General features: G+C 42.3%; 1 protein-coding gene across 1 annotated transcript in view; it reads right to left on the bottom strand.

The window, feature by feature from the left end:
• Positions 1-9,992: 9,992 nt before the first annotated feature.
• The window catches only part of Rad51b (RAD51 paralog B), a 564,662-nt gene continuing 561,731 nt past the window's right edge, over positions 9,993-12,923 (bottom strand). Inside the window, exon 11 of the mRNA XM_026385194.2 lies at positions 9,993-10,498. Coding sequence (XP_026240979.2) covers positions 10,494-10,498 — 5 coding nt within the window. The 3' untranslated portion in view covers positions 9,993-10,493. The remainder of the gene's footprint in view (positions 10,499-12,923) is intronic.

Consider the following 12,923-nt stretch of genomic DNA (forward strand, 5'->3'; position numbering starts at 1 on the left):
CAGCAAGACCCTGTGTCTAAATAAAATACAAAAAAAAGGGCTGAGGATGTGGCTCAGTGGTTAAGCGCCCCTGGCTTCAATCCCTGGTACCAAACGAAACAAACAAAAATAAACAAAAAAATCCTCCCCAAATTCTAAGAATAGCAAATTTTGCACATGACCCTAGGAAGAAAACAGGACCAATCCTACTCCCTACTGTCTTCCTCTTCCCAGGGATGATGTTCATTCATTCATTTTCTCTCTCTCTCTCCTTCCCTCCCTCCTTAGTCATTATTTATTGATTTTTTATTTGTTCTTTTGAGATATACATGACAGCAGAGTATGTTTAGACATACTATATATACATGGAGCACAACTTATTCTAATTAGGGATTCTCATTCCTGCATTGGAGAAGGCTATTTCTCACTTACAGGAAGAGAAACCAAAGTAATGACTAGTATATTTCTTAGCAATGTGCACACTTTTTCCAAGCTCATTCACACATATTCTTCTTTTGCCTTTCCAACAATTCCTTGGGGGACAGGAAAGGTAAGCACTGACCCCATGTTACAGATGAGGAAGCCTAGAGGTTAGTGATACTAGCTAAAACCTCTAGTTCACAGTTACTGCTTTCTCACCAGGCAGCAGGCATTGTTCTGTGCACCGACATGTGTTAACTAATTTCATTTTTAACTCTGAGTTACATGCCCATAGTTACAACAGTAGTCAGTGCTGGACTGGAATATGAACCAGGCAGCCTACTCATGAGCCTGAACTCAAATACCTACATCCTCATGTGATGACATGACACATTTTGCTAGTATCCCCCAAAAGGAAACACAGAAGCCTCCAGGGTGCATTCAGACTATAAGTGTGATTTTTGGCTGGCATGTTATTTTATAACTTTTGAATTTCAAGATTTATTTAAAGAAAGATTCCATCTAAAATCCAGATTTCTGGCTTCCCTTGAAAATTCAGAAATTCTGAAAACTTTGGACCAGCATTCACTCAACTGGTGGGGAGCTGAGTGCTGTTAAAGAAATATTTTTCATGACACCTATTAAGATGTTAAGTAAGACTTTATTTAGGAAGGGATACTGTGATGGGGTTTTGCTATGTAGAAGAGACTGGGCTCAACTCTGAATACAAAAGGAAGAGTAGGAATTTATAGCCAAGGAGCGGGTGGAGGTTAGTAGATGAAAAATTACTGAGAGGAAAAATCAAGGCTAGGAGGAGATATTGCCCCCATGGGCTTGGAAGGATTCTTACTGAAGGCAGGTGAGTGTGGTAAGAGGTTGAGGGTGGGGTATAAGGAATCTGACCAGACACTGAGGGTAATCAAATACCAAGGATGAGGAATTTCAGTAAATGGATTCAGCAAGATTCTTGCTAAAACTGGATTAAGTTGGCCAAGGACAGAGCCCAAGGTTGAGACCTAGCTGGAAAAAGACTCAGAGGAGCCTGACTCAGGTTGGTCAAACAGGGAGTCTTTATCAGCAACATGTTTTCTCCAATGTGTCAGTCTACACTACTCCTTATTACCACACCTGGCCTAGGAGGGCCAAACCTAACAGGACTGGTTATCTTTATCAGGAGAGGCAGAGACACCAGGATTTCATGTACAGAGGAAAAGCTAGGTGAAGACATGGAGAGGAGGCATCTATCTGAGGAAAGAGTCCTTAAACACTAAACCTGCTGGCACCTGGATCTTGGACTTCCAGTTGCCAAGGCTATGAGAAAATAAATTTCTGTTGCTTAAGACACACAGTCTGTGGTATTCTGTTATGGCATCTCAAGGAGACTATATAGTAAGGAAGTGACTTTCATATGACCTCTGTCCACCTATTTTACCTCTCTCAACAGCCCTTCACCCCACACTTTACCCTGCACAGGCAACCACATATAACACCAAATGCCATTTGGTTTAGCTACCAAGGAAAGTTTTCAGTAACATCAGTTAAAAAGGTCTGATTTCTCCAGCAGTGTGTATACCACCATCAGAATGGGCTGTGAAGGTGGGGGAAGAGCTAAGAAGATGCCACTAAAGAATTCTACCAGCAAGATTGACTCAGACCATTTTACTCAACAGGGTGAGGAGATGCTGCTTACATTCACAGCATAAGGAGATTTTGGAGCTGAGATGTGGGCATGGAAAATATTAACATAATAGGTCTATTCGGCTAGTCAGTTGGGTTTAGCAAGCTGTTTTTATCGGGAGAGTCTGACTTCAGTTTAACAGAGTGATGGTCAAAGTAACTGCTGCAAAATTTGCTTCATCTTAAGCCTTCCTGTGGATCTCCACCAGGTGCTCTAGTTTAGAGAAGCTTATGCTATTGACACAAAGATAGGTGGTTGCTGATTAACCCCAGAGGGGCTTAGAGAACTGGGAGAAAGCCAAACTGGCTTCTGCTTCATCTCTGCATCAACTTCCAAGCTGTTAGATTGGAAATGACTGTGGAGTTTGGAAGATGGTGTTGGCATGAGAGGCTAGACAAACCCCAGATGGGTTCTTGGGTCCCAGAGGACAGCCAATGGCAATAGACATCAACCTCAGACTCTAAATAGAATGAGCAGGGATCTGGAAGTGATCCAGAAGAGCTGGCTCTAGAATCCCACAGCAGCAGGTTTAGAAACACCGCCCAACTTACCTTCTCTGCCATCACAGTCTCCAAGGGGAATACTGCAATTTTAGTCAGTAGATAAAAGTGTCAGTCACAGAAGAAGTTTGACCAGTGATTTAATCAACACTGACATACTCAGAACTCAGGAAAGGGCAGAGGAACAGACTTTTTTAGATTTGTCTGTATTTTACTCAGAGCCTCATGACCACTAAATGAAATATGAAAATGCTGAAACTTGAAAGCAGGTGGTTTGGGTTGGGTTTTTACCTATCTGGTGAGGTACAAAGGTAATGGTATTTACTGAGTAAAGCTTGGTATCACAGTTCAGTTTTTCCCCAAGGTTTCTGATCGAAGTCTGGATTCACGTGGGGCAAATTTCCCTAACTCAGTTGGAATAGGGCAATATCACATGTGATTGGTCTTCCAAAAATAAGAAGATCTGAGAAAAACTTCAAATGAAGAGCTTTGGGCATGTTGGGAGAGCACAGTTTGCAAAACTTTATCCAAACTTACTCCTTCTCTTGTGTTCTGAACCTTAATTTGAAAGTAAATTGTTTAGGACTCGTTAAGAATCTGGGGCAAGAGGAGGCTGGAAGATGAGTGAAGACAGAACATCTTCTGTAGTGCTCAGTCAGGGTTCTTCAATGGAAGTTTGTCTTCTGCTGATGTATAGTTTCAGGGAAAACACAATTGTTCCAAGGATCAGGAGGAGGAGGAGAAGGAGGAGGAAAAGTTCAGGGTCTCCTGGTGGGAACTGGATTTTCCTTAGCTGAAAGGGGTGTGTTTCCAGTTCTCCTTCCATTCAATACCTTCCCCGACCTTCCTCATATGCCTAAATAGATCTCAGGAGGTCTTCCTGCCCACTCAGCAGTCCTATACTTGTGAGACTGGGCACTTCCACAGGGAAGGAGTAGAATACTGGCATCAGGGCTTGGGGGAGGGAGAAGTGATGGGAGATGCCCAGGCTGTGACAGGATGTGGGAAGGCCAGGTCTACAATGATAGATGGGATGGGGAGGAGGAAGCAGGCAAGAGAATAAGGATCCTTGCAGCAATCTGGTCAGAGGACACAGAGTGCATTAGGTCCCATCATCATCCCGCCTTCTCCTAGCCCCTCATGGAAGCAGCCTTCCCTACACACGCTGCTTAGGCAGCTATGTTTTCAATGATGTCCCTAGTCAACTGAATGACTGAACAACTGAATGACTGGCTAGTGACCAATGATGCTGTGTGTGTCAAAACAATAGGACAAACCTGAACCAATCAGGTCTCTCTTAGAAATTTTAATCAAGATAAAAAGACAATGGAGGCTGAGCTAAAAGGCTGAGGTGTAGTCTAAGGAGCTAGGGACACCAGTATAAGCCATATATTACTTTTTTTTTTCCATACATGACATTTTCAGTAACCAGAACTACATCATGCAGGACAAGTTTGCCGGAAGGGAAGGTGGCCTCAGGTAGACATGCAGAGAAAAGAAGAAAAACCAGGATAATAAATCCCCTAGGGCTGGCTCTTCATTTATATCCTTAAAAACACATGTCCCCTTTTACCTGAGGTAATTGAGACTCCTTTTTTCCTAATGAAAAGGAAACATCGTACAAGCCTCATGTAGGCAGGTTGCTTTGGAGAGAATGAGTAGGCTCTCTTGGCAAACATGGCAGACCACCAAAGCTAACCTGGAAACTGCGTGTGTACTTAAGATTAGAGTTTAGGCAGGAAATGGTGTGACCTAATTTCTCTCTTTGTTCTTAGGATGTCATAGTAGGCCAAGACTATGCTTAGGTCCTGAAGAAAGGAACTCCTGGCATTTACAAAAAAATGGGTTTGATCTTAGAAAGTCCCATTCAGGTTACTAAAATCTAGATTCACAAATCTCTCTAAAGAAAGGCTTTAAAACAATTTATTTTTAAACTAAAGGGAGAAAAGAGGTATGAGAGGCACACTGATTGACCAACATGACCTCATGAATCATTTCTCATCTCTGATTTCAGGGCTCAGGAGGGCTAAACTGGAAGGAAAACCAAGAGCAGTTCTTGTCAATACAAGACCTCATCTATTAAGTCCACAACCTCTTGGAAATGTCCCCCAGCAAAGCTGCCATCAGCACTTGACTGAAAACACATGGAGGCAGTGTACTTGGAGCAGGAATTCATTATTGGAAGAATAATAAGGGAAAGTTTTTACTTTTTTCCCCCTCTCTCTCTCTCTGCTGTAGGGAGAACTGCTTTCTGGAAAAGTCACAAAGCTTAGAGGGAATTTGAATCATGTTTGGTAAGAGGAGGAGGAATGGGAGTGGAAGCCAGAGGCCTTTCACACAAAGCACGCTGGTCCTGGGCAACTCAAAGCGAGTCGTTTCATCTTAAGTATATTACTGAAACCAGGCCATGGCTCCCTTTAACACACTATCTTTTCCCAGAGCTATTAGTGCCTAATATAGTATTAAGGAAAAAGAACACAGAGTTAACTGGTCCTTTTTGGAGATTCCTCATTTCCAAAAAGGTCCTGTAAACAAAAATGGGCTGTAGAATATGTCACCTTCCTTCCTTAACACTACCCTTTAGATCTTTGATATATGCCAGGTAATCCAAAGGAAAAGTACATAGAAGGAGTGAGCTGGGAAGAAGGAAACAATTGCCAGCAGGCTGGGAATAGCAGCATGTGGCAGACATTACAGGCATTTGCTAGTATCCAGTTCTTCTCTTTTGAATACAGGGCAAGTCTTAACCTTCATATCGCCTTCAAGTTAGGCAGGGCTGCATGACTGCAGAGAGTAGAAGTGATGTGTGTCATTTCTTAATTGCTAGTACTCCATCTGGATCTGTCCTTCTAATCTCTCTCCTGCTCCTCTCCTCCACCCCTCTCTTTCTCTAAAGTGGCAACTGTGGAAGTGCATTTGACATTGAAGTGCAACTCATGAGTCCCCACATGGAGGAGAAGTGCCTGGAATCTCTGACTTGCACAGATTTTAAGTCACTGAGATTTGGGGCAGGGTAGGGGAGCAGGGGGTGGTTGTTAGGCAGAAAAACCAAATGTCTCTTGATTTATACCCAATGATTTTTTTTTTCTCTCCTCCCAGACCTATTAGAGTTCTGGAAAATTTGTGCATTATCCCAGCCCTATTCTCACCAAAATTCAGAGAAGTGGGTAATGCATTTTTTTCTCATACTTAGGATATTCAGCTGAGAAGTATGATGGAGTCCTTCCATCTGAGCAAAGGAGGGCTCTGTATTCTGTAGTGGAATAAAATATCCTTCCACAGCATAGGATGAAAGCATGGTAATAATGAAGCGAAAGCTCAGAAAAAAATGACACTTCAAAATAGTTCTAAGATGGGTTTTTAGGCCAGAATAGAATATTTTGTAATCTGTACCTTCCCTTTCATTTTTTGGCAACTCTGGTTTTGTTGGACAAGCTTTTTAAATCCTGTCTCTGAGCAGAAACTTTGCTTTATTCATAACACATGACGTAAAGACAGTATGCAAAAAGCTTGACATCTCTAGGTCAATCCAGAAATATTTCTGAATCTGCAATACCTCAAGAAAATGGTTAGGAGCCCAGTGCAATCAGAGTGACAGAGTTGGACTTTCATACACACTACACACACACACACACACACACACACACACACACACACACATCTATGGAGAGAAGGATCTCAAAAAACTTCTGAATTACATCATTATCTTCTTTCAATATAAATATTTGACGATACAAGATGCCTTACTAACAAGTCCTGGGTGGTGCTAGCCTAGCAAGTTTTCAGCTCCTGGGGAAGAGGACCACTTGAGTCTTTTATCCTGTGCACCTTCCCTGGGGCAATCTTCCTGTTAGTGTTTCCTACTTTAACAATGGTGAAAAGTGAAGATGGCTATGGTGAGCCTCTGCTGTCTTCTCAGCTCCAGTGTTGGGGCAGGTGCTTCTCAAAGCGGATAATCCAAACAATAGCATTGCTCTTTATTTGAAAAATATTCACTGAGTTACTGAAGAATTGTATTATGGCATTTTGCTGAGAACTTTGGTGAATTGAACATGAATAAGACAGTTTGCAAAGCTGTGAGCAGAAATACTACATGGGAGAGGGGTGGGAAGGAGGAAGGACAGCCTGGGTACAAACTCCCATTCCATCCTTCCCAGCAGGAGACCAAACCATCCTGTCTTGGTTCCTTACTAGGAAAGAAGGGATACAATGAGGATGCTTCACGAGACTGCTAGAAGGATCAGGTGGGAGTGTCTTTATGTAGCAGCTCAGCATTAGGAGAGTTTGGTGTGCAGAAGCCATGTTTAGGCCTGTCCTGCACTGTCTTACAAGTTTCTTGGAGTCAAAAAAAAAAAAAAAAAGTCTCAAGGAAGAAATCACTAAATCTTTGACATTTAGGATGCAGCTAATTCTTCCTCTTACCTTGTCCAATACTTTTGAATAACACATTTTAGTGTATAATGGTAGTTTTTCTTTCTTGGTGGACAATGAAATGGGAGAGAGATCACATGAACAGTTATAGAGAATAAATGGTAGCTTTCCCAATGTAGGGGGGACAAAGTAATATTTTCCTCATTGATGGCAAGGTTCATGCTTGATGTCTATAAAGGTTTAGATATGAGGTGTTCCCCAAAAGGCCATGTATGAGAATATTCAGAGGAGAAATGATTAGATTATGAGAGCTTTAACCTCAACAGAATATTAATCCACTGATATGGGTTAACTGGGCTAACTGTAGGCAGGTAGAGTGTAGCTAGAGGAAGTCAATCTCTGGGGTTATGTCTTTGAGGCTTATATTTTGTCCCTGGTGAGCAAAGTTCTCTTTCTCTGCTCCCTCATTGCCATGTCCTCTTGCTGCTTTGCTCCTCTACACCATTCTGCTATGATGATCACCTCAAGGCCTTACCTCAAGGCCCAGAGCTACAGAGACAGCTGACCAGGGACTGAACCTCTGAAGCTGTGAGCCAAAGTAAACTTTTCTTCTTAAGTTGTTCTTGTCAGGTCTTTTGGTCACAGTGACAAAAAGCTAACATGGTACCCCTATAACAAGACACAGGCTTACAAGAGAAAAGCAGGTAAATTTATTAACCTTTTTCTTCTTTTGAACTAAAGGTATCTATTCAGTGACTCAGAACTCAAGGCAGTAAGTTGTTTATAACTTAAACAACTTGGATGAAACAGATGTCCTCAAAAGAAAGACAAAAAGATGCAGTCCTTCCAAGATCCAGATCCACTCCCAAGGATGGCCACAAGACAGACACATATGCCCCTCAAGAACTGACAGCACCAAGCACATTCACCACAAATGGAGTACAATCTAATTTCTCTCTGGTCATATTCTTGGGACTCCCCCAGCCTGAAGTTGTCTGCCTGGACATGCAAGACTGATAAGCTGTATGCCCTGCTTGGTAGAAGGTTAAGGCAAGTTCTCAGCATACAAAACAAGACTAGGAAAAAGATGGCTGTTCACAGAGGGAAAAAAATCAATAATGAATAGGTACCCTAAAACTAAATTCAGCCAGAGTCTAGTCCAAGAAGTACTTTTCTCTGCTAATCTGAACTTGGAAAGGAGCAGACAAGAACTTTTTACCTTCTTCTCTCTACCTAGAACTACAGAGATCCTAGAAAGCTCTTCTTAGTGAGAATTCTTATTTCACCAACTTTTTGTCAATTGTCCCAGGACCTCATCTGTAGGTTGCAGAGCAAGAGGGGTGGCTCAGCCACCCACATTGGGCACCAAGAAATGTAGGGAAGAAAAAGTGTTATTTTGTCTTCGTTCTTTGCAAGGATCATGGCTGAGGCCCCTACAACAAGAGATCAAAGAGAAAAGCTGACAAACTTATTTACTGTACATTTTTAATGACATGGGACCCTTCAGAAATGAAAATCTCAAGAAATAGGGAAGCCTGTGCATTTTTATGCTTTGATGAAGAGTGAACAGGCCTGCATAAGTATAACTTGAGGGGAAAGGTATATGATCTAATGGTAATAAACCGGGGGCAGGGGGTAGTACTTAGTGAGGCCCATTTGTTCATATTCTTCTCTGCCTCCCTGTGTCTTCAGAGATAAGGACATTCCTTTCCTCAGGGTATAGGGAGGGCACATCTGGAAAGAAGGTTTTATGACCTGCTTCTGGGGAAAGACAGCTAGGTTTTATGACCTGCTTCAGGGGAGTGAGGAGAAGGGAGGGGGAAGGAGACAGTCACTGTCCTGTTCTGCTGTTTTCTCATGTTTTAGGGGTAGCGTACCCTGAACCCTACCACCAACTTCTCAAATACTTCTTTATATTTGAAATTGGCCAGGTCAGCTTATAAGAATTCATGGAAAATGTGCATTTAATCAGTTGCAAAATTCAGCTTGGTTTTCACAAACATTCTGCGGAAGATCACAAGTTCTCCAAATGTACTTTGCACAGAGGGAGATGCATGGCCTTGGCCTGGAACATTTCCTTCCTCATTTCTTGCAGGTTTACCCAAATCTCCTTCTGATGCCCAGCACACCTGCTTGTTGCCCAGGAATACCTTCCCTGGTCCACTCCAGGCAGGTGAGATGCTCCTTCTTTGGCCCTTGCAATGGAGCTTGGACGTGCATCTGTCATATCACTTTATTTTATTCTGCTTTATGTTATAGTTATTGTTTGGGGGTCTTTTGTAATACAGTTCTTGAGGACAAGGCATATATCCTATTGCTTTCAAACTTTGCCTGAGCACTTGGTCTGTTTAACAAATATGAAGTTGTTAAGAGACTTGGTCTTTGATCCGTTCTTCATCACTCACTGCTGACTTGGTACACAGCACTCTGTTGGGTGTTGACAGGAGACAGGAAATAGGGTATGACTTGATTTTTAGCCCCTAAGGCACTTAAATTTCCCAAGGGGAGCAGGTAAAAATGATTGTACAGAGGACAGGTTGGGTCACTAACGTCTAGGGTAAGAGCTTGCCAAAGGCTGGGAGTACTTAATGCCTGACTTTGAAGGGGCTGAAGCTCCCAGACCTTTACACTGATCCCAGCCTGATGTTTTGGTCAGAAGCCTGAGGGCAATAGGAATGGGTAGGCCCCTTATTCTCCTGGAAATGCCTAAATAATCCCATGGGTCACCAACTTATTTATTTGCTAATTGAGTGGCCCAGCTTTGGGCTTTAAATCTAAAGAAATCATTTCATCCTTTATTAAATACTGCATGAATCTCACTCTTTGTTCTGCAAGGCTATACACAATATACCAGTGAAACTTGAATTTACACTACAATAGTCATGCCACTAATGACCTTCCAAATGCCACTAATACCACACATGTTCTGCTTCTCGGTTGGATCTGAACCTGTCAAAGAATTCTGAGGCCATTGACCTCCCTCTAACATAAGAACAGACCCCCATGCCCATGCCCACCCCCAGCCTCCCCCATCATTCCATGATTTCATTTCTGAATCAGTTACTCTTTGGAGACCTCGATTCCTTTACACCTACTCTTTTTATTTGGTGGACAATACTTTATTCGGAAATGTTCCCTCCTGTAATTACAAATCTTGTTAGTCATCCTCTTTCTCTCCCCAGGGGGATTGTGGGCTTTAATTAATTAATGTGGTTAAACCGCTTTGAGGTGCCTGGTTGAAAGGTGCTATATAAGTGCAAATTATTATTATTATGTCTGTTGACATCCCATGGTGGCAAAGCCCTCAGCCCTACACATCTAGAGACCTGAACAAAGGCTTCTTCATCTTCACCTTCCCTGCTAGGTCTGAAATCGCTGGTTCAATGGTCTAGGAGCAAATCTGTTACCATCTCAACAGCAATCAACTAATTAATCCCCATTATGTTGGCTTCCGTTTCCTTCTTCCAAGCAGCATGGTCCTGTTTCATTTCACAAATCACACCCCCATCGGCTCTAGACAAAGGTCACAGTATCCCTATGGCCTGTTAGCCTGAAAGGAAAAAGAAAGAGAGAGAGCTTGAAAAAAAAGAATGTTGTCATGAAATGCACTAACTTCCCACCCTTCATGGAAATAAAACCTTCCTTATAGCAGCAGTCCCCTTCCCCTTCCCCACGGAACCACACCTGGCACACCAGATACCCAGAAACACAGTACCGGTGGGATTAAGGTCCGGTGGCTCTGGCTTGACCTACAAAGGGGGACTCTATCTGCACTGGTGGGAAAAGGTCATCCAAAGATGTCGGGGCCCCTCTTCAGCTTTCTCTACTACCCCCAAGTTTCCCCTGAGAAAGCCAGCTGCCATCTGTAGCCAGGAAGCCCTCACAAAGGCTGGGGACCATGATTTAGATGTTTTGTGCTACACCTAGCACACCACAGCCCTTAACAAATGCCTAGTGCTTCCACTATGATGGTAGCCATTGAAAACAGCCCTGTGGGGGAGACTTGGCCTCTTATAGGGACCAAAACACTCCTTACAAGGTCGTGCCTCAGACCCTTTGTTACAGTGGATGTGGGCAAGCCTCAGGGGGTCATGTCTTCATCTGCCTTCATTTATCCTCCCTATTGAAGGGCTCCTTCAGGACATCGGTCAGTCTCTGTGGGAAATGATTTGGAGAGCAACAAAAGAACTTGGGCCCTTTGGGGGGCCTTCAGAATTCAGTAAACATCTGGACGGGGAAGGCCAGATTCTCAAGCAGTCTAGCTGGGGAGATGTCAAAAGAAAAAGAGCTGTGTGTGCAACGTAAGCTCTTAGTTCTGTGGCGACATTTGTTGTCCAGAAAGACACAGACACCCCAGTAGGTAGAAAGGAAGATTTTTCAAAAGCTTCTCTATTTGACGGTTTTTGTGACTGTGGCTCCTGTTTGTCAGTTCTCATGGCCTGTGTGAGGAAATGGAAGTTTCGCATGGTTAGCAAGCAGCATGTGATGTCTGTTCTGATTCTGTATGTGTATGAATAACCTAAGGTTGCATAAGCCTGTCCTGCTAGTTGTTGTTAAACATTTCTGTTATCTTTGAGGTTTTTAAAGTCAAGGTGACTTACTGGATTCTCAGGATGAGCACATTTTAATTGACCAAAAAAAAAAAAAGCACTAAGAAGCTAAGTGATTTATACTTCACACAGTGAGATGTAGGACCTGAACTCTTGACTCTTAATGTTCCCTTTATTGTTGAGTCAATCCATTTAGAACACATTAGTCAGCATGATTCAACATTCGTCACTAATCAGTACTAGAGATGGAACTAATCAGCATTCCCCAGTGTCCCTAAAGCTATCCTCAAATAGCAAAAGAAATTGGCCTCTGTCAAGAGACAATGGAATGTGGTTTTTGTTGGTATTCAGAAGCTGAAGTCCGGTTCAAGCCTCACATACTCTTAGGAGCTTTCCTCAGCCATCCTAGTTGGGACAACCCTATTTCCTTCCATCCTTCCATATCCTTGAAACTTGAAATAGCTGTCACAGTTTGCTGATGATTAGATCTACATAATTACATCTTCCCGAACTAGACTGTGAGCTACATAAGGGAAGGGAACTTTTTTTCCCTCTCTCAATCTTGTATCCCCTGAGTCCTGAGCAGCATGTTCTGCAAACAATAGATGCTCAACAAATACTTGCGGAACTGAATGAAGCTTAAATGATATTCCATAAAGAATACAAGTCCTTTTGGAAGAGATTTTCAGAGAAAATAAAAAACCTGAATTGATTTAACATCTTTTGGTATTATTACTTGGGCATTTTCACAGATGCAAATTGTTAGTTCTGCCTATGGCTTCTAGGTTCTAAAAGTGGAGTGTGGACCCAGGGTAAACTATGGTCCAAGTCTTGGAATGAAATTTTTCTCTATAACCTTATTTCAACTGCATTTTGTTTCATGTTAAAAAAAAAAAGTAGAGGCAGAAAAAACATTCTGGAAAAAAAAATGTTTATAACTTTGGATTTCCTACCCTATTCTGTGCTACAAGAACTAGTAGCTCCCATTCAAGTTTCTTTCTCAAATGCTGAATAACAGAAAACACATACTAAAATTACTGCCTGAAGGAGATTCTGTTTTCGTAGGGTAGGGCGGGTTGCCAAGATTTTGGGGCACTGGTCCTTGGTAGAAGAACAGAATGATAATGCTACTCCTCTTTTCTCTAGGCTCTGGAAACAAATAGGGCCCCAACAGCATTTTTAACACATACTATATATTTTAAAAATTTTTTTTTAGTTTCTGATAGATCTTTATTATTATTTATTTATTTATATGTGGTGCTAACAATTAAACCCAGTACCTACAAAGGAAACTACCAATTACAATACCAACACATGCTAGGCAAGCATTCTACCATGGAGCTACAATCCCAGCCCCTATGCACACTATTTATGTGGCATTTCAAGAGTATAACTCTATTATGCAGCAAGCCTGACCAAGGATCT

This window comes from Urocitellus parryii, chromosome 6 (genome assembly GCF_045843805.1).
Source record: "Urocitellus parryii isolate mUroPar1 chromosome 6, mUroPar1.hap1, whole genome shotgun sequence".
Lineage (NCBI taxonomy): Eukaryota > Metazoa > Chordata > Mammalia > Rodentia > Sciuridae > Urocitellus > Urocitellus parryii.